The 19,554-nt window shown below is 50.4% G+C and overlaps 7 protein-coding genes across 7 annotated transcripts; 5 read left to right on the top strand and 2 right to left on the bottom strand.

Moving 5' to 3' along the window:
* Positions 1–3,817: 3,817 nt before the first annotated feature.
* gprC lies at positions 3,818–5,651 on the top strand. The gene is made up of 2 exons (XM_025572794.1): positions 3,818–4,623; positions 4,678–5,651. Exons 1-2 carry the CDS (start codon positions 4,036–4,038, stop codon positions 5,425–5,427), a joined length of 1,338 nt encoding a protein of 445 aa, XP_025429332.1. The 5' UTR covers positions 3,818–4,035; the 3' UTR covers positions 5,428–5,651.
* Positions 5,652–5,663: 12 nt separating this feature from the next.
* BP01DRAFT_358607 (Zn(II)2Cys6 transcription factor) lies at positions 5,664–8,198 on the bottom strand. Its single transcript, XM_025575476.1, has 4 exons — positions 7,621–8,198; positions 6,909–7,565; positions 6,593–6,855; positions 5,664–6,507 (listed from the first exon to the last, which is right to left on the bottom strand). Exons 1-4 carry the CDS (start codon positions 7,963–7,965, stop codon positions 5,952–5,954), a joined length of 1,821 nt encoding a protein of 606 aa, XP_025429331.1. The 5' UTR covers positions 7,966–8,198; the 3' UTR covers positions 5,664–5,951.
* A 2,785-nt stretch (positions 8,199–10,983) lies between these two features.
* BP01DRAFT_358604 (Dabb family protein) lies at positions 10,984–11,705 on the top strand. Its single transcript, XM_025575475.1, has 3 exons — positions 10,984–11,101; positions 11,179–11,289; positions 11,355–11,705. The coding sequence occupies exons 1-3, from the start codon at positions 11,039–11,041 to the stop codon at positions 11,508–11,510; spliced, it is 330 nt and encodes a 109-aa protein (XP_025429330.1). The 5' UTR covers positions 10,984–11,038; the 3' UTR covers positions 11,511–11,705.
* A 294-nt stretch (positions 11,706–11,999) lies between these two features.
* BP01DRAFT_367385 (uncharacterized protein) lies at positions 12,000–12,521 on the bottom strand (the record flags this gene model as incomplete). Its single annotated transcript, XM_025576454.1, has 3 exons — positions 12,000–12,142; positions 12,193–12,322; positions 12,357–12,521. 3 exons carry the CDS (start codon positions 12,519–12,521, stop codon positions 12,000–12,002), a joined length of 438 nt encoding a protein of 145 aa, XP_025429329.1.
* A 2,422-nt stretch (positions 12,522–14,943) lies between these two features.
* On the top strand, positions 14,944–17,146 carry BP01DRAFT_402725 (uncharacterized protein; the record flags this gene model as incomplete). Its single annotated transcript, XM_025578657.1, has 4 exons — positions 14,944–15,190; positions 15,251–15,725; positions 15,785–16,185; positions 16,219–17,146. 4 exons carry the CDS (start codon positions 14,944–14,946, stop codon positions 16,917–16,919), a joined length of 1,824 nt encoding a protein of 607 aa, XP_025429328.1. The 3' UTR covers positions 16,920–17,146.
* A 29-nt stretch (positions 17,147–17,175) lies between these two features.
* BP01DRAFT_424893 (uncharacterized protein) lies at positions 17,176–17,825 on the top strand (the record flags this gene model as incomplete). Its single annotated transcript, XM_025579723.1, has 2 exons — positions 17,176–17,654; positions 17,695–17,825. The coding sequence occupies exons 1-2, from the start codon at positions 17,294–17,296 to the stop codon at positions 17,823–17,825; spliced, it is 492 nt and encodes a 163-aa protein (XP_025429327.1). The 5' UTR covers positions 17,176–17,293.
* Positions 17,826–17,866: 41 nt separating this feature from the next.
* BP01DRAFT_384545 (uncharacterized protein) lies at positions 17,867–18,080 on the top strand (the record flags this gene model as incomplete). The annotated part of the gene is made up of 2 exons (XM_025577519.1): positions 17,867–17,959; positions 18,012–18,080. The coding sequence occupies 2 exons, from the start codon at positions 17,867–17,869 to the stop codon at positions 18,078–18,080; spliced, it is 162 nt and encodes a 53-aa protein (XP_025429326.1).
* Positions 18,081–19,554: the final 1,474 nt, after the last annotated feature.

The following is a 19,554-nucleotide window of genomic DNA, read 5'->3' as shown; positions in this document are numbered from 1 at the left end:
CCTCCCCCACTCCGGTCGATAACACTAGTGAAGTCTGATAAAGGGCCTTGTCCTCAAGACCAAGGAGATTCAGGACTGGGGGAATGGTAGACAGAGTTTTCTGCCCCATCTTCTCGTCCTACAGGAATTTCAAAAGGATCCCTATGGACCGCGAAGGGAAAACGGACGCCATCAATTATTGTCTGGGGGTCTCGCCGACAAGGGGATACCTTAGTTATAAAACTTGACACTAGTAAATCTCAACCGAGGAACTGTTTTCGAATCGGACAGGCTTCTGCCGTCTTTTCGGTGGCGCTTTCAACACGTGGTACTGCTGTAAAACGACCAGGCGTTAGTGGCATCGTGGATTGAAGAAGGCGAGGAAGGAGATATTGAGAAAAGTTAGAGGCCCCGTATTCGATCGTGGGCTATACGCGATTTTTCGGTGGGGGTTGAGGCTGAGGAGCCCTGAGATCGGATATCAGGTGGGATCCGCTGCTACCACAGTTACTACCAGCAGCTCCTCCACGATGCGATACGATACGATGAGATCCAGACCCGCTCAGTGCGTGCAGAACCTCTGACTCGGAGAGCTCATGTCGATCAACGAGCTTGGACGGTCTCTGGATCACTGAAGATCAATAATCAATACACTGCGGATGCAATGCCGAGTGGGAGCTCCGGAAAGGGATTGAGATATCGAGTACGGAACAGCACGGTCGGAGTTGCTCGAAAGCAGGTTGGGTGGATTTTTTGCACCCACGGGACACACGTCAGGTTTACGAGGTTGCAAAGCTACCGGCAATAACTGCCGGAGACGCCAGTTAGGCTCTGATTGGATATATATTGACCGGTGCGGCTTGAGGCTGGATACCATAGGCTTAGTGAACTGTGAAAGGTCGGACTTGGCCGCTTGGTGTACCGCTGGTTGTCGGTCGGGATGCCCCCCTACCAAGAGATCGTTTGTTGATCCATACTAATTATATACTCCATAGTCCATACAGAGTTCGAATCGTTTTCACACATTCCTGAGCCGAAAGGGGCAAGTCAATAGAAGCATTGAGAACGCGAAAGGGGTTTAGGCTCCAGTCTGGTGTCTGCAGGAGTTTCTGCAGCGATAGTGTCATCCTACAGTATGCACATAAACATGGGGCTGCATGACTCTCCCGATCCCGACCAGTGTTCGGGAAAAGTGCCAACTCTAGAAATCGCTTGTCGCTCTCCGACAGAGTGGGACCGGGACTAAGTTGCACCCTAAATGCTGAAGAAGACGATGGAGATGAGGCACAGAAGGGATATATGTACTGATCTGTACTGCGGTTTGATCAAAGCACTTGTAGTTATCGTATGTGCATTATTTAGGAATGTGCCTGCGAAATCATCAACTTTGTAACTATCTATCATGTTGACAAGCGATAGGGACTGCTCGGGAGATGGATTAATAACGGCCCTCGTTCTCATCATAGGGCCAGAGATAAGAAGACCTCTGGCTCGAATGATAGAGCCCTCGCCATCCGCCCTGTGTTATTCTCAACGGAGGCAATTACTAAAATGATGATGACCTCTAATCGAACGGCGAGTTTCCTCCTACTCGGGGAAAATTGATCCGAGTGAATGCGGCAAGATCACGCAGGAACACCAACCACAAAGGACGAACAATTCTCTGCCCTACCACTCAGCTCTGCATTGTTCGCCGATTTCACCATCCGATGGACAACTTGACTGATAGCAGAGGTGGAGGGGGACTGTAGTGTCTGTGCCTCTGCAACAAAGTGGTCCAAATACTTCTTTGAGATCATCCTTGCCCCCCTTGCATGACTAGCAAAGTTTTTGGATTCTTCATGACTATGTGTAGACTGTATAGGGTAGAGGCTCAGAGGGTGCCCGGTCAACACCCAGCTCCATCATTGGCATCGGTGGACAAGTAAGGTCCAACAACCGAGATCGACGTACAAAAGCCACAAGGCACAACCCAGCCAAGAGACCAGGGGCAAGCTCCGATGTAGTAATATGATGTAGCTGTATTTCCGTTAGGCTTTTCGAAACGCAGACTGGCAGCTGGAGTTGTGCCCAGTCGGCTGTTTTAACCGGGGTCCAAACCCCCGTTGAGGTTAGCATGGTGGATTCCACTAAATCGGCTCCACGAGTCCAAGGCAAATCATATGCAACGTTAAGTGCAGTACGCTGTACACAGTAATGTGAGTCCGATGGCGAAAAATCAAAAAATCACGATAAAGTATCCCCTATAGGTACCTAGCAGATAGTAGGTTACTAGGTACAGTACTCGACAGTCTACAACTCAGTAGTCAAACAATACAGTCTGTACACAGTAGTAGTCAACAACAAAAAGGCACCTGCTCATTTGTTCCGGGGCCTGGAGAGGTGGAGTAATGCCAAGCCAGTGGCCGGGGATAACCGTCCTTAATGTCCGTCTCTTCCTCTCTCTCTCTTTCTCTCTCTCCCGCTCTCCCCTTTGTTCAGTCTACCCCCCTCCTCTTCCACTCCCACTCCCCGAAGCTGTCAATTAACAATCACTTTATCAAATCACCGCTAATCCGCTTTGCGAGAATGGCCGAGCCTCTTTTGTCTTCACTTTAACCCTCCTTGGTGGCGGACTAGCCACCTTACGCCACCACTGTTTGGCTAGTCCGCTAAACAACGCGTTCGCACAATTCTATTCTTACTCGTACCCTCGAAACACATGCATTCAGAAAGCCATATGCCATGCCTCTTTGTTGCTTCCTACGGTAATTCCAGGAACAGGTCACGTTTAATGGCTATAGTCAGTCCACGAACTACCAAGTAGTTGAACTTAAGCCGTGCACGCCCTTGTGGCTCGAAGCCCCTGGAGCCTGCTGAGAAGCAACTTCCCCCAAGTAGACCCCCATTATCATTCTTACACACCGCGGTCGATTATGCGAGAGTGGCTCCCACGGCACTCTAGCCTCGAGGTGACGACGGCCCTCGAGTCAGACCAACATGGTTTGGGAAGGCGATCGGCGTCTCACCTGGTGGGGCGCGGGCGAGTCTTTCTGGAAAGGCGACAGCTGGACCGACGCGCAGTGATTTTTATTTCCTTTTCAGGGCATCTCTGATCTCTGCCCTCACCGAGATGGGACAAGCGAAAGGCAAACAGACTTTTGTCTGGGGTTGTGGCTGCATCCTGCCACCTGCATCCACGCGACAGTCAGTCCACGGTAATTGATCCTGCCAATAAACACAGAGACGGCCTCCTCATCCCTGCTCATCCTTCAAATTGCCCGAAGCTCAGACGCAACTCCAATTTCCGCAGTTAGAAAGCCCACAATAGACAATGCGGATGGACGACGAGGTATGTGTAAATGATAGGCAAGATACTTCGGCCCCGTCTACGGAGTACCCGTCGTCCACTTTCCGGATGTCTTCCGTCCCTTCCTGTCCGGGCTATTCTCCCCACGGTCGTCCCTATGCTTGGCATTGGAGATGCTGCCAGGCCGCTGAAGGCGATGTTCCATGGCCAAGTTTCAGGAACCACTACCACCGGACTAACCGTCTTTCGCTCTCTCCCCGTCCCTTAGCTGCTAACGGCTTCGGGCGATAGCTTCTGGGCAGGAGAGGTTATGATGGGCAGCCGATTATCAACTAATACATAAAAAAGCTTTACTAGAGGCCCATCTTTCCATAATGGTCCACTCACCGTTGCTGGTAGTTTTGATCTAGTCCATACCGTTGGGGCTCGTCCCTCTTCGACCGCCACGGAGAAATGCTATCTTGCCCTCGTCCTCCATCTTTTCTCCCGTTTTTACCTCTGCGAAGCCGTGGAAATCTTCTGGATCCGGAAAGGGTACAACGATAACCCCCCCCCCCCTGAGATCTGAGATCTTGCCGATTGTTGCGCATTCTTGTCTGTTCGCAAAACTTTGGGTCGACCCCATCGAGCGTCGAGTGTCTATCATCCTTGCCCCTTCAAAAGCGTCGTCCTCCCTCGAGGCGCCACTGCAAGACTCGCTATCCACCTGAGGAGGGCGATGCGAGAGCAGTGCATTCAAACTCGCCACATCCCGACACATTGCAATCATGAGCCTTGTTCAGGTACTGAATGCTCTGGGAGCGTTCGAGGATGATAGTCACGGTCTCTCGCCTCGTACATACCTGAAGAATGGGGTGACGATGGATATCAATCCGCTCCCAAGCACTCAGCGCAAGGGTCTTATTGCCGTCGCAGTCATGGCCACTCTCTCATTCTTGGCGACACTCGCTTTGATCTCGTTCATTACCTACCGACTCGTTTTCTGGAGAGGATCTTATACGCGTTATATCGGTTACAACCAATACATCGTACTGATCTATAATCTTGTGTTGGCCGATCTGCAACAGTCACTCGCTTTCTTGATTTGCTTCAAATGGATCTCCGAGAATAAGATATCCGCAGATACTGCTGGTTGTTTCCTCCAGGGTCTCTGGCTACAGATCGGTGATCCATCTAGTGGTCTTTTTGTACTTGCCATTGCCATTCATACGTTCCTTCTAGTGGCTTTGGGATATAAGCTGAGTCACCGGGTCTTCGTCGCATCTGTGGTGGGAATTTGGATTTTTGTTGCCATTCTCGTCATCATTCCGCTTGCTTCGCACGGTCGTTACGTCTTCATTCCCTCGGGAGCTTGGGTAAGGAGCATTGATCAGAATGGAAGAAAGCGTTGAGCTAACATGTTTCCCTAGTGCTGGATCAGCGAAGACTACGAAGCGATGCGCTTATGGACACATTATATCTGGATTTTCTTGGCGGAGTTTGGCACCGTATGCCTTTATGCAATCATGTGGTTCCAGCTCCGTCGTCGCATCAAGCAGTCCGCCATTTTGGGCAGTAGCCACATCGAAAGTCTCAAGCGCCTCCGTCGTGTCATCGGGTACATGGTGATCTATCCGATCGCCTATATTGTACTCTCACTTCCTCTTGCCGCCGGACGAATGGCCACCGCACAGGGAGATGCCCCTAGCGTCGCCTATTTCTGTGTTGCTGGTGCTATGATTACTAGTTCCGGCTTGGTCGACGCCCTGCTATACACCCTGACCCGTCGCAACCTCATTTTGGAATCGGAACCCAGTCACGATCGCAGCTACAACAAATTCGCCAGCAGCAAGAACCGCAAGACGGATAACAATCATTTGACGACCATTACTGCAGATCCGAAATATACCCGTACCGACATCAGTGCCCTTCGCATGGGACGCCATGAAGAAGACGATGTGGAACGTACGGTACGGGACGGATCTACTGATAACATCGTACAGCCCCACGGGGTTGAGCTATCTACCCTCGGAAAGGTGTATCAGCATACCACGATCGAAATCACCAGTGAGCCCGCCTTCGCAGCAGAGGCTGAATCGAGCGATCACTCCAGCAAGGGGTCTTTTGATGGCTCCCCCGACGGAGGTCATGGACAAGCTGCCCGGATGTGGGGAAGATAGAATATCTTACCCAGGTCCATGCCGGAGTCTGATAGATCATGTCCGGACACTCTCCGATGCCTATTATTCTCAGGGTCCCTTTTCATGTCATACAACTAATTCATGCCCCTTTCCTATTTCCTCTCGTATTGTCGAAGGCCACAGCATCCATCGCTCGGTTCGACAGGACACTTATGCCCATGTACATATTTACCTTCTGAAATACCAACTACTTAAACATAGGGAGATATATCAAGTTTACACCTAAACATTTCCCATATTAATTCTACTCTTGACCAATGACTATAGAACCTGATGAGACTTCGTATATAATGCGAACAAATACAGATCGCTTTGTGCAATGCAAAGATCAGGAAAATCATTAGCCAGCCGTCAAATCACCACCCGATGAAAAGAAATAGTGAGCCCGCGGGATGAGCCAGGCGTGCCCAGTGACCTCGGACTAACATATTTCAGGGTTGTGAATATATACTATATCTAAAAGCTAAGGCGGCAAGCACAGCGAGCATGGTGGGAAAGCTGCATCACCTCCCGCGATATAACTCGACCATCTCCCCCCTCACTTGTTTCGCGAGCGGCCAGACGCGGCCAAGGACCTGCAGGGCGCCGACACCAAGCTCGATGCGCGCTTTCAGGGCGTCATCCTTGGCCGAGCTTCCTCCTACTACTCCTCCTTTGGTGGGTGACGATAATGCGGGCGGTGACGATGGCGAAGGCGATGACGCCAGCATCGTAAAGGTTGCGGTGTGCACGACAATGGCGAGCGCAAGGGCGCAGGTGTAAAACGGAGTGCGGGATTGGACGGAGCTGGGGAGGGTGGCGAGGTTGGAGATGAGATCAGCGGCTCGGAGCATTTTCTGGGCGTGGATGTTCAGAGAGTGATGCTGCGGGGCGGTGGTCGGAGTTGCTGCTGCTGCTGTTGTTGTTGTGGTTGTTGTTTTTGATGATGATGATGTTGGGGGGCTGAGGACGCGGAGTTTTGTGCAGGAGGATGTGGCGGTGGTCGAGTTAGAGGTGGCGGGACATTGATAGGAGGCGAAGCGGATGGTTGAATGGGGGTGGTGAAGGTGAATTAGGCTTCTAGAGGCTTGCTTAGTACCTGTATAATGGAAAGAAAATGGGGGGGGGGGGGGGGGGAAACACGAAGGAGCGGTGTAGAGCATACAAGTAAGTGATCATTAGGGCTTGAAAGTCCATTTCGTCGATTGTAGATGCGTCGTTTATGGACGAAGTTAGCGATAGCCGCATGAGCAGCGAGACAAGTCGCGCATCGAGCGTTTCAGTCTGCGTCTCGGTTGGAGGCTCGAGGGATTGGTTGAGCTCGAGCACAGCTCGAAGGTATTGTACAGCGTGGATGCGCGAAGCGGAAGAGGTTCGGCCAGACGGCCAGTCTGACAGAGAGGACAGGGTCAGAGGTTCAGGATTTGTCTGGAGCTCTGTTAGTGAAGCTTTCCATGGCAAGGTGTTGAAGTGAGGCCAACATCGCTGCTACTCCCTCCTGCTTCGTTGCATGTCGCTTCTGGTGATGCGAGCCACACATCGGAATCCTCCCACCCCGACGAGAGGACTTCACATTGCCCTGACCCCATTGCAGCCATGAGTCCTTCTGTGACGTAGAGTTCCCACCAGGTCCGTCGCCAGCTCTCCTCCAACACGGGGTAACCGCGGGAGTTCTCCCGGGCGAACCCCTGGGTGTGCATGCCGATGCTGTAAGCGACTTGAATGGCCTCCCGGAGAAGTCGTCTTGCGGCCTCTTCACGACCATGCGAATGCTCCAGGATGCTGAGGAGCAGTAGGCCTTGGACGTGAAAGCCATCTTTGGTGGCGGTCAGAGCGGTGTAGGCGGGTTGATAGTAGCCGTCTTTGAGGGTTGGGGTCGCAGTATAATGACTGCCAATGTAGCGCATGATGTGCGGAATAAAGTCGGGCACATGCTGTGCGACGGACGATGCCAGCGCCCGTCTTGGTAAAAGTACGGGATGTGATCTATGGAAGTGGTGGTAATAGAGTTGAATCATCGCATCATGCGTGATGTCCTCGCCATGAGGAACATGTGCCGGCGTCGGTGACGGCGGGGCTGGGTCTTGTTGATGAAAAATATCAAGACTGAGGTCTGGAATGTCGAGGAGCGAATCTGACTACTTCCGTTAGCGAGATGGTCATGGCAAGTCTCTGGTAAGGTAAGATGTGTACATCTAAAAATGAAGCATCGAGCCAGTTCATGATGTTCGACGAAAAGAGAGCATCGGCTTCCTCTTCCGCTGTCGGTTGATTGCCCGCCTTGTTACTCCGCAGGCCCCGGCGAGATCGAACATATCGACAGTCATGATGATTATTCTGGCACCGAGTACAGATTGGCATGCGTGCATCGCATTTCAGATGGCGGCGCCGACATGGTACACAGGCGAGTGCTGAGGGTTTGCCGGAATCCTGCATGATCTTGAAAGAGACTGAATCATTTTGCCGGATCCAGGGGCCACAGCTGACGACATTTCCATCAATTATATGAAGACGAGGCAAGAGCGAGGGGGCGTTCATGGAAAATGAAGACATCCACTACAGCCAGAGGGATCTGAACCCCGAGATTTGGATCCTCAGGATCCAATCCCGCGAGACCCCGACTCGGGGACCATCGCAGATTGGCCCATTGCACCAGATCGACGAGCCTTGCATCCAGAGGCTGTTCATGACTTCATGCGTCTAGATCTCCGGGGTCCATTTCCACCCAGCGCAATGAAACATGAAACGAAGCCTATTGTTTTCGATGACGCCTGTGGGGGGAGATTTGTACACCGTTATTCGCTGTGTCTCGCGACTCGCTGTACGTACGTGTAGGAAAGAGTACATGAAGTCGGGGACCAAAATGCAGGCATGAATGACGGGGACGAGGGGGAGGAATTGCTGGCTTGTTGTGCTACACAAACCAAAGTAAAGTCCAGGTCGGAGAATTTTCCCACCCTGGCAGCAATGAATAAAGGATACTTTAGTATAACATAAAGTCAATGATGGATAGTCGATAATTTAGTCGATAACTTACTTTAGTTTGATGGTCGATAGTCTCCCCCGACCGGGCGGTACCGACTGATCGGTTCAGGTCACGGGACCATCAGGGGGGGAAACATCCCTTCCCGGAGAATAGAAATTGCTCGCCGTCTTCTTCGCCTGAGGAAGTCGAACTATCGGGATCCATTCTCATTAAACCCCTCCCCCTCCCCCGAGCTACTTATTGACTGTGTATGGTTCTACCCATACTCATAATTATTCGTATGCTAAGAGCTCCACCTCTTTAGCAAAGCTAGAGTCTTGCTCATTCCATCCACCAATCCTCCCATAGAGGCGCAGTGGCCATAGTCGGCGATTCACCGGGTTCTAGAAGAAGGGAAGCCGACGCCTGTCAGACTGAGGTGGCATCCACTCTTCCACTCCACTCGGGGAGCGGCTCTGGAGGGTTGCAATTTGCCCGAGCCTATGATTGTCCAGTTCGACAATAATGCTTGCCTAAATTGCTAAGGGCTTTGATTATTTCTCAGACAAACTTACAGATTCCTAATAATATCAGCTCAACGCACTCGAGACTTGTAACTCGGGTTCAATTTGTGGATCGGGCTCGGAAAGCCCGAATGGTCCCCGACGCCGCGTGGCAGCCCCCCGGTTCCATTCGCAAAACTGCTTCTGAGCAGCCTTTGTATGACGAAGTCAAGAGTGGTCATAACCCCTCCTCACCGGTCATGGTTTCTAAATAAGTTTATATGGCTAAAGGGGTCGGCGAAGACGGAAGCATACTCCGGACTTCGTACTTGACGGCCCAGACGACGCCTATCACTCTGCCCGAACCATATATACCATATTATTACATGCATGGACCTCTGACCAGACTAGTCACAAGTAACAACTTACAGCAGCAGATGATCCGCCACATCAGCAATAATTGGTCACCGCAGTCCCACAGATCGTAATCAGCAGTCCGTCATTCTTCACTCTTGAAATGAAAGCCTCAGTGGAGCAAGAGCGAGCAAGTCGTACGTATCTTATGACTACTCTCCAAACTTGTCTGAAACCTTGGAAAGAATCCCCCTGACTAGCGGCACTCTCTCGAAGAAATAAACTCTATCAAGTGGTACTTGACAGGACCAAAGAGTGTATCACTCAAGCGTCGCTTTATATGGCACGGTAGAAGTGAACAATTCGATGATTGCCCTACTATTATGGTTCTACTGCAGACTGAGACGCACGCGATTAGAGGAGTTATAGCTAGAAAGCAATGATGTCCCTTGCCAGTTTGTAGGGAGATTGAATCAGTGTGCTCGAGACTAAGTACTCCTGGAATACCGAAAGAGCAATATAAGACAGTGAAGTCATCTTCCCCAGAAAGAAAAAGTTGCGGCATGATATCTTGTGACCTCCTCTCCCTCTCCTTCCTCTTCATTCCATATACTCAGCCATTTCATCACCTGACACCTTTACTTGGACTAACAACATCGTTTGTTATCAGAGCCTAATGATGGGCTATCTTATTGAATAGTAGGCCTTGTTTTTCTGATAGTGAACCGACTCTGTCTTTTCCTCCCTTGGACCATGAGTAAGTATTTCGTTGCTCGAGTTAGACTCTACCTGTCGCCTGTATCCTGAAACCATTAGAGGATAGGTGCAACACTGTTCCCAGTCTTAATATAGTGTCTGGACACAATCGAGGACGACTTGACGCTAGCATAGGGAGGGTGGCCGAATTTACTGACGCAGATGAAGCATATTGCTGGTTTCTCTTCACGGTTCTCAGTAATCTTCAATGGTTGTGAATTCACAATGAAGATTCAGAAGGACCTTTTATGCTTGATGTGATATAGCTGCAATGCACTTCTTTGACATACTATGCCAATGTTTCTCTTATCATCTTGACAGAGTGTGCACTTACTAAGCTATGAATTGCGGGTGTATATATTTCCGTGGGGAGGCCGCCGTCACCCGAAAGTCAAGATTGCGAATGGAGACCCTACAGCAATCAACTACTAGTAAGCCCTTATGCTCACCAGACCTACCTTCTCCAAAGCTATTTTCAGAGTCTCGCTACTGCTTATGCTGGATATCAGTTTATCTTGTCATCTCGATAAGGGAAGGACAAGTTAAGTTGTGAGGCCGGAATAGGTATCGCCGGGTGCTGACGGGATCCAAGGTAGTAGTCCGTTATATTGTTCCAAATATACTTCAAAACTCTGCAAAGACCACCTTTCGAGCATTAGATCGATGAATGGCATGATAATCATCCGTGCCCAAACCAAAGCCATTAAACTATGCCCGAAGTGCCCACCCGATATAGTGATCCCAACTTGTTGTTGCTAAACTGTACTGTATGTACCCCGCGGGTAGTCTGTTTACTCTGCTTTACGATTACAATTACATAGATGGTAGAATTGGAATATATTATTGTACCTAGCCAGTTACAGATACTCGATGGAAGGCCGAAGAATCGCTACTTATCAGCAATCAGGAACATGCTGACTGAGCAGGCACTTACCCCACATTGTCACTCGGGGCGTTATCATGGCATCGTCATCCTCCGAGCACCGCACCTGGCAGTTCTTGCCCGCCTCAACAACCAGCGCAGCCAGCCAACATGATCACCCATATCGTGCAATTGCAATTCAAGTCATCGGCCAGCCACGACCGGGTCGAAGAGGTGCGCCTTGCACTATTCAACTTCTCAGTTCAAGCATCAACACTTGCTAACTCTGAGTTTGAATTGATGCTCACTAGGTATGCAGTAGCCTAGTCGCGCTGAAGGACAAGTGTCTCCATCCCACCCGCCAAACGCCATACATCAAATCCTTCCGAGCTGGAAAAGAGAACTCGCCCGAGAAGATCAATGTATGTTCTACCTTGCTCTGTAAGGAAATGAAACATTGACTCGAGCTTACCTCCCCCTCTCGCAGAACGGTATCACCCATGTGTTCGTTATGGAACTTGAATCCGAGGAAGATCGCGAGTACTACCTGAACAAGGATCCCGACCATCTGGCCTTTGTGAAGAGCTTAGGCCCGGAAATCGAAAAGGTTCAGGTCGTTGACTTTACCAATGGGGTCTTTTAGATCCCCGGCCGGGCGGGCCGGGCGGGCCATGTACAGTAACTACCTGTCCCTGTTGTATCCCCGAGATTGCACAGAACAGGGATAGCTATCCTTACCTGCTGAGTTGTGTATCGTAGATGGTTGCTTCGCGCCGTGACTAGTACTAGGCGGAGTAGGATTTGAATACCAGGATGAACAGGTTGTTGTATTGCTTAACCCAATCATTGTGAACACTATTATTGTAGTCATCGCTAGGCTATTTAGTAGTATATGTTGTATACATTTCATCCCGTGCTGAGTACAAGGTATCCAAAGCACTCAGAGTATAGACTTCCAAGAGCAAGTTGATCACCAGAGCTCATACCTTTCTTGCATGTGACCTTTATTCTCACTTGTCTGGGCCTACTCTGTAGGTAATTCTGAATCACTACGATTCTGGTTTCTTCCACATGCATACATACCTCCTTTCAACCACTCCCCAAAGACTCGAGACTGACGAAGGAAAACGACTCAATCCTTGACGTCAACTACAAATGTCTGGCAACAGCGTCTTGCGAAACGCCATCTCCAGCAAGATCTTGGCCACTCAACTGGTCCTTCGCGCATGAACACCAGGATAGGCACATTAAACACAACAGCAATCGCTGAAAGTACTGCCGATCGGTGTTGTTGTAACTTAAGGTAATAGAGGTTAGTCACTTACCTGGAACGAATTGAAAACCGCAGCGCAGAGAGGAGCGAACTACGTTCTGGATATCTTCCGGTAGAGTATTGCCATACTTGGCATCACGAAGCACATTACGAGTGAGCTGAATTCTTCTCCACACAATAACCTTTAAATAAGACAACATGCGACCCTTTGATTACCTCAATCTCGATTGGCTTGTCCAGCCGCCCGCCAATGTCGTGCATGAATCCGGTCCTCACAATCAAGGGTTCAATAGCTCCGCCCATGATCGAACTCAACTGCTGACTGAGATAATATGCTCCAATGGAAGACGCGAGGTCCTCTGCGGGTGCTCGGCTAGACATGCTGATGAAGTCGCCAGAGATGGTAATCCAAATGGGTGTACTCACCGGACCACCAACAAGGATTCCAGCACCGGAAGGTCAAAGTGCCAAGAGAGAGAAAAGAGAACAGATGATATTATGCTTATCGCAGTTGAATCGACACTGCGCTTCTTGTACCGTTTTGTTCCATCTGAGTCAGGCACAGATGGCGCACATTGATGGCAAGGCCTCAGTACGTACCGCTTGATTGCGAGGCCGGATGCTATTGAACCTGTTGCCAGTCCCATGGTGCAGAACACAAGCTAGATCGAACCCGTTGTCTCCGGATACCGCTTCATCTGGGTCAAGTACTGGGTTATCGTAGCAACGAGCTGTGTAATGTTAGCATCGGGGTGTTTCAAAGACGCTTGTCGGGCACAGTACTCAGTCCAGTCCTCCCACTGAAGATGATTATTCCCAAACAGCCAATACTGTCCAATGCCTTGAGTCACTAGTCTCAAAGATACCAGCGGTCTAGTCGCCCACAGGCTTTGGTTGCAGACAAAAAAGATCGCGGCGAGTGCCGAAGATCACCAACCCAAAGTAAACATGGGACATCTCGCCGTGATTCTGCCTATTACCAGCCCAGTCATGGTAGGGCTGATTGAACTGCCTTACTAGTTAGAGCTTTGACATCACCTTTCAAGCGATATGCTACAAGGTAAAAATCTACCTAATAAGACAACCCAGTCCAAAGAATGAGTATCCCACCAGCATAGACAACTTGCGTCCCCATTTGTCTGCCAAAGTACCATACTTTTTTCACCGCACGGTTAGATGTCACTGAAGTTTTAGATTGCTCCATTGAGAGCAGACACTTACAATGATGAGCTTCGATGGGCAGAACTGTACAGACTCCAAGCGAGGGAAAGATATCGCCGTTATTCATGGATGGCATTGCTATTTCACAGCTCTTTTGATAATTGAGAATTGGGGGATATCCCGCTGATGCAGCACTAGTCGCTTACAGGTTGTCATTGTCAGCCAATCCCGACTCTATCATCGAGACACTTGCCATCTGCGACTCCGCTGAAGTGGAGTCATCCTTATCCAGAGTATGATGAGAGGAGAAGAACCTGATGCGGTACACTGTCCTGCCTGAGCGTCCAGGCATCGATCATGGCTGTCAAACATATTACCCAAACAAGATAGCTTGAATTATGGGAACAACAACATTGGGCTGGACATTCGAGAAAGACACATGGTTGCTCTCGCGATAGTCTCCAACTAGTTGCTATGCCCCAAACAAACAAAGAAAGCGAGCTGTAGATTGAAGCCAGGAATGTGAACATTTCCCGATAGAGCCTTCCCGCCCCTTGGGAACCCCGGTCCCGGCCGCCAAGCTTGGTGTGGTGTTGTTATCCGATTGCGTTCAAGGACTTGAAATATCTTGCTGTCTTCTATCAAGCGATTTCTGTCAACGGATTAAATGAATCAATAAGTAAGAGCTATCGCGAATCCTCAAAGTTTCTGACTTACGTGCTCACTTCGCATATGACAACCATTTCCCATGGCGCGAGTGCGGGTGCAACGACGGGCCGCTAGAATAGGACCAGGGAAACTAGTTGGCCAGCAAGCAGGATACTCGGCAGCCTCCAACCCTAAGTATCTCCATGCAACCTTAAAGTTGGCACTCTGGATTTAACCAAGCATCATTCCCTCGCAACCGGGCGATGACAGCATCTCTGGATCCTTTAGGATGTTTGTTTTCCTCCCCATTCCGCATGCGTGGGTCCGCTGCCCTGTCGATCCCTGCCAAGACAAGCCCTGAACACATGGATTCTCTGCATCCGACAGATCTATGCCCACATGAGAGCAGCATAAAGAGCATACTGCGGTCGATCATTCCCCGATTCATCGATCTAGGAGCTCGAACCCGGAAGATTACTTCTCTCGGCAATAGAAAACAGTTTCGTATACCCGGAGCAGTCATCATCATTGACCGAGTCCAGACATTAGAGGGCATACGAAGTATGCTCATGCATCTAACACTTCAGAGGTTCATTTTCCAGACCGGACAGAACAAAGAACAAAACTATGAGCCTGAAAGCAGTAAGGCTTTGTATTAATGTGTTCATCGATATTTCCGTTCCTATAATCCCGGACCTAATCTGATGCCATGGAGGGTCGAGCCAGATATTTTTGGGGATTCTGCACATTCCGATGCTCGGGTTCAGCTAGTACGACGTAAGTGAGCACATTTCTAGACTTGATCTTGGATAATATAAGTATACGCTGTCCTAGTCTAAGGTGGATTGAAAAAAAAAACAGTACAACCAACGACAACCTTTTCGACAAACCGGCCCCAGCTTACGGGCCCCCCGAATACCTCGACCCAGCATCTTGATTTGAGCACTTCCCATTGTGTCTAGATCTTTTGAATAGCTTTTGTCTTGCTTCAATCATGAAGTTCACACACTCTGGGCTTGCATTGGCAGCCATCATGGGCCTCCTTGAATTGGCTGCTTGCAAGACTGTGAAATTCAATGTCGATCTAACATGGGAGGATGGAAAAGTAGCTGGAAATACACGCAAAGCAATCTGGAGCAACGGCCAGATCCCTGGCCCCACATTGCGAGTCAAGCAGGGTGATGATGTTGAGTTTCTGGTGAACAACTCAATGCCATTTGAAACGGCCATCCACTTCCATGGTAGGTCTACCCAAGAACCCACCTGCCTGGGTATGTGCGATACTAACACTAGTATTCTAGGTATCGTGCAACAAGGTACTCCATGGTCGGACGGTGTCCCCGGAATCTCTCAAGCTCCCATCCAACCAGGTGATGCTTTTCTATACAAGTGGAAGGCAGATGCCTACGGAACTTACATATACCATTCGCATATGAGAGCTCAGCTTGATGATGGTCTCTATGGCGCAATCTATGTGGAGCCCGCAAATTCAGTGGAGAGGCCTTTCAGCTTGATGACCGATGATCAGACCGAGCTGCAGGCGCTGCTGAATGCTGAAAAGAAGACGCAGCCCCTAATCGTATCTGATTGGCGGTTGTTCACTTCGGAAGAGATCCTGCAGATTCAAGAAGAGTCCGGATTCTCAAGCTACTGCGCTAGTTCCATCTTGTTCAACGGCAAGGGCTCTGTCATTTGCCCCGGTCAAGACCATATCGATGATCTCACAAGATCAGGAGAAAGCCAAGCTCTAGGCGGTGTGAGTATGAGTGATATGGGGTGAGTGCTAAAAGAAGTTCTATGTATGTTGGATGGTGTTAATTCATGCCTGGAAACAGATGTATGCCGCCAACTGCCACACGTTACTCCCGATACGATTTTGACCTCAGCAAAATCCCCACGGGCTACTATGAGGGATGTGTGCCCGCTCAGGGCCCGGACGCAGTGTTCAATGTCGATCCTGCCAAGAAGTATGTCAGTTATGATGTACTGAGTATGGCTGGCAGTTCCTCGTTGGTCTTTTCCATCGACAGTCATCCGATGACCATTTATGCGGTCGATGGCCGCTACGTTGAACCCTCTACGGTCCAAGCTATCAACATCCCTGCTGGGTCGAGGTATTCGGTCATGTTAAAACTGGACCAACCCGCCGCCTCATACACTATTCGCGCGGCCAATAAATACGCCAACCAGATCATCAATGGTACAGCAACATTGAGCTACACTAACAAAGGGAACGGTAGTTCCAGTGGCACTAGTACTCCTCAAAGAGGTGTGCCCACCACGAGCAGCGGCAAGCCTGGCTCAAGCACCACCACCTCGGGGCAATACATCAATGAGCTCGGCACTGCTGCTACTCGAGGCGTGACCATTCTGGACGACAACACTCTGGTCCCCTTCCCTCGCGAGGCCCCCGCTTCTTATGCCAATAAGACGTTCGTTCTCAACATTGCTCAGACGTCGACCTCGTATGGCTGGAAGCTGGGCAATGATTCGTATCCGATGGAACTTGAGGAGGTCGAATTCCCTGCTTTGTTCGATCCTAGTTCGATCCCCACCAAGAACATGATTTCCACCTTGAACGATACCTGGGTGGACCTGATCATCAATGTCACCACTTCCGGTCAGCCTCAGCATCCCATTCACAAGCACTCGAACAAGTTCTATGTGATCGGACAGGGCAACTCGGCCTGGACCTACTCCTCGGTTGAGGAGGCAATGAAATATATTCCAAGCAGCTTCAACCTGGAAACGCCTCAGATGCGAGACACGTTCCAGACCCCACCGTCCCTGGGCGCTCCCAGCTGGATGGCGCTTCGATACCACGTCAACAACCCCGGCCCCTTCTTCATGCACTGCCATATTCAGATGCACCACAGTGGTGGGCTGGCAATGGCCATCATGGACGGTGTCGATGCGTGGCCAGAGGTGCCAGTGGAGTATGAATTGGCGGTAATGCCTACTAATCATTAGACTTTTCTTTCCGTTGTGAATCTTGAAAGCGCATCTCATCATACTAATATTGTGACACCACTTTCCTTTGTTTTCGTCCATGGTGCATACATTGGGTCTCGGGTCGTGCGGCGTTTAGACGGTTGCTTTTCACTTTGCTTCTGTTTTTGATTATTGTTTACAAGTACTGTTGACTTGAAGCCCGGTGTATATAGAGGACTGATTCTCTATTGTATAGTGCTCTGGAGTAAGGGTAATGTGACTGATTCTCGAGTTTCATACGACGTTCTTTGCTTCACGTAAGTTAAGAGCCTGTACAGCATTTGTGAATCTTTTTGTATATGTAGAGCTTGAGCGCGATGGGGAACCAGCCTTGTGCCTGAGCCGTGCGATCCATGTTTCCCGCATCCCATTTTCATCGTGGGCCATCGCTTTCGCGTGACAACCTCAATAATCGAATGTTGTTCTTCGTTCTGGAGCAGAGCCCCTATGGCAAGACCGGCACAGGACCCCAGAGCTACGACAGCATGGCTCCGTTCCGGGTCGGTCTAGAGAAAAACCGCACTTTGGGCTACGAAAACTTCGAGGCCCCCGATCCTGCAGAATGGACACTGCACGGCTATGCCATTGTCAACGTTGATGCTCGCGCTGGCGGCGACTCAGAGAGCAACATCTCCTTCTGGGGCCAGCACGAGGCAGAAGATATTTACGACATAATCGAGTTGGTTCACAAGGCAGCCGTGGTGTTCCGGCTCGGTCGGCATGGCAGGTAAACTCCTGGCTGTCCGTCGCTCAGGTCACCTTCGCCCTCACGCCCTCTCGCACCCTGCCCTCAAGGCTCTGGCGCCTTGGGAAGGCTTTACGGACCTCTACCGCGACCTGGTTCTGCGGAGTGGCCGACCACACAATGAGAATTCCACTCAATGAGATCACTGACGGGCTGTGCATGCCACGGGGCGGCGGAGAACATGCCCGTCATGCTCCGCAAACGCACATTCTACGACGATTACTGGCAAAACAAGCGCGTTCATCCGGAGCGGATCAAGGATGTGCCCCCCCCTGTATGTTGTGGCATCATACTCGTCCATGTTGCACACGCGGGACTCCTTCGAGACGTTCCGCAAAGCCCAGAGCACGGGGGTGGACTTTATGCGACCGACAGCGCCGGATGACGAGAACTAAGGAACACGTCTGGTCCATGGGGGAGGGAAGTATGATTCGGATCTGTTCTTGCGTTTTGTGTAAATGGCGTTCCTGGATTGACAGAGCACAGTATATGTTAGTCCAAAGGCCGTCACTTCGAGCCAGACAGGGGTCAATCCAATTGGATACAATTGATCAACAAGTACCATACATGAGCGAATCAGCCAGTAAATTAGGTCAACGCGCATTCGATAGTTAGCCGTATCCACTTCTCCCCGTTCCTGGTACCTGCCTCAAGCCGTGGCGTTCGATGCCCGATCTGGCCCGTTATATTGGTTGTTTTTTTGTGTGTATCCACTAAGTAGCGCCCCGAGTGAACATGACAGCAGAAGTCTGTGCGCGGGACCTGGGAACAACTAGACTCCTGCAACACCGGACGATCACAGTCGGCTATACTCCGTACATCCCAAGGTACTTTAGGAAGAAGCAAGGACTTAGTGTACCTGTAACCTTCGGTAAGAGGAATCACCACCAACTATCTATTCTGGTGCCTGCACTGCCAGGACTCCGATCAGGCAACCACCTATCAACCATAACATGCATTAGGAAGCTCGCACACGGTCGATCCAACCTCATATCTAGTGGTGCGAATCAGTCTAGCATTGAAGCGGCAAGTGTTCGTCCCGGAACGGACCGGGCTGTTTTTATTTGGGATTAGGTCGAAGACTTGTCACCAACCAGGGTACCAAATTGAAGGAGCATACAGCATTACAGTCCACATGTCAGTAAGCTTCTGGGTGGGCCCGGGGGCCTAAATTCGACCGAACGGATGGACTTCTGGAAGTCCTGGTGCATTGCGATCGACCATATTTCGATGAAGGTTGACAGGTGGTTGGAGAACCATTCTCTGTCAGGAGGTGTCGGAAGTCAACTTCCGTGGTCCCGAGCGCTTTCGGAGCCAAGAAGGCGAAAGGACTCCGTGTCTGGAAGACGGTCGACACAGGCATACCACTGAATGATAGACCATGAAAGTAACAGGGAGCCAGTCAGCTGCTGACTTCGCTGCTGCGATGTGTACGCTGATGGTGACAGAGATCGTGGCGTCAGCCGCGTTCTAACCAACTCTATAGTGAATGTGGCTTGCTCGGCCACTGCCGCCAGAACGAACCTGATAACGAGAGTAAAGCATGGGAAGTGCCAAGGTCTCAAGGACTTCCTCGGAGATAGTCAGTCCAGGTACCGTAGCGGACCCGCCCAACTTCTTGTGGTATCTGGCGCTGCCACCCTTTTCTGGTACGCTGCATGCTGCATCGATGCATGAAATACATTCAAGTGTATGACTGGTCACATCAGAGGCGCACTCTCCCAATGATAGTACTACCTCGCTTATGTACGCGTGCACCGCGGAATTCTCGAATCGAACTCTTCCAGCTTCAACTTGAGGTATGTGATCCGTCTCATTGCAAGATACACTTGCCCCCCCACCAGTCGATGTACCAGATCAAATCATCAT

This window comes from Aspergillus saccharolyticus (genome assembly GCF_003184585.1).
Source record: "Aspergillus saccharolyticus JOP 1030-1 unplaced genomic scaffold BP01scaffold_27, whole genome shotgun sequence".
NCBI lineage: Eukaryota > Fungi > Ascomycota > Eurotiomycetes > Eurotiales > Aspergillaceae > Aspergillus > Aspergillus saccharolyticus.
This window is presented reverse-complemented; position numbering and strand designations above follow the sequence as displayed.

What these genes read in the sequence shown, in the direction of transcription:
- gprC (XM_025572794.1), top strand. Translation starts at nt 4,036, where the DNA reads ATGAGCCTTGTTCAGGTACTGAATGCTCTGGGAGCGTTCGAGGATGAT. An exon ending in TCATTCCCTCGGGAGCTTGG is followed by an intron (nt 4,624 to 4,677) that starts GTAAGGAGCATT and finishes ATGTTTCCCTAG; the next exon opens with TGCTGGATCAGCGAAGACTA.
- BP01DRAFT_358604 (XM_025575475.1), top strand. Translation starts at nt 11,039, where the DNA reads ATGATCACCCATATCGTGCAATTGCAATTCAAGTCATCGGCCAGCCAC. An exon ending in GCCACGACCGGGTCGAAGAG is followed by an intron (nt 11,102 to 11,178) that starts GTGCGCCTTGCA and finishes GATGCTCACTAG; the next exon opens with GTATGCAGTAGCCTAGTCGC. An exon ending in ACTCGCCCGAGAAGATCAAT is followed by an intron (nt 11,290 to 11,354) that starts GTATGTTCTACC and finishes CCCCTCTCGCAG; the next exon opens with AACGGTATCACCCATGTGTT.
- BP01DRAFT_358607 (XM_025575476.1), bottom strand. Translation starts at nt 7,965, where the DNA reads ATGAACGCCCCCTCGCTCTTGCCTCGTCTTCATATAATTGATGGAAAT. An exon ending in TCGATGCTTCATTTTTAGAT is followed by an intron (nt 7,566 to 7,620) that starts GTACACATCTTA and finishes TAACGGAAGTAG; the next exon opens with TCAGATTCGCTCCTCGACAT. An exon ending in CAGGAGGGAGTAGCAGCGAT is followed by an intron (nt 6,856 to 6,908) that starts GTTGGCCTCACT and finishes ACAGAGCTCCAG; the next exon opens with ACAAATCCTGAACCTCTGAC.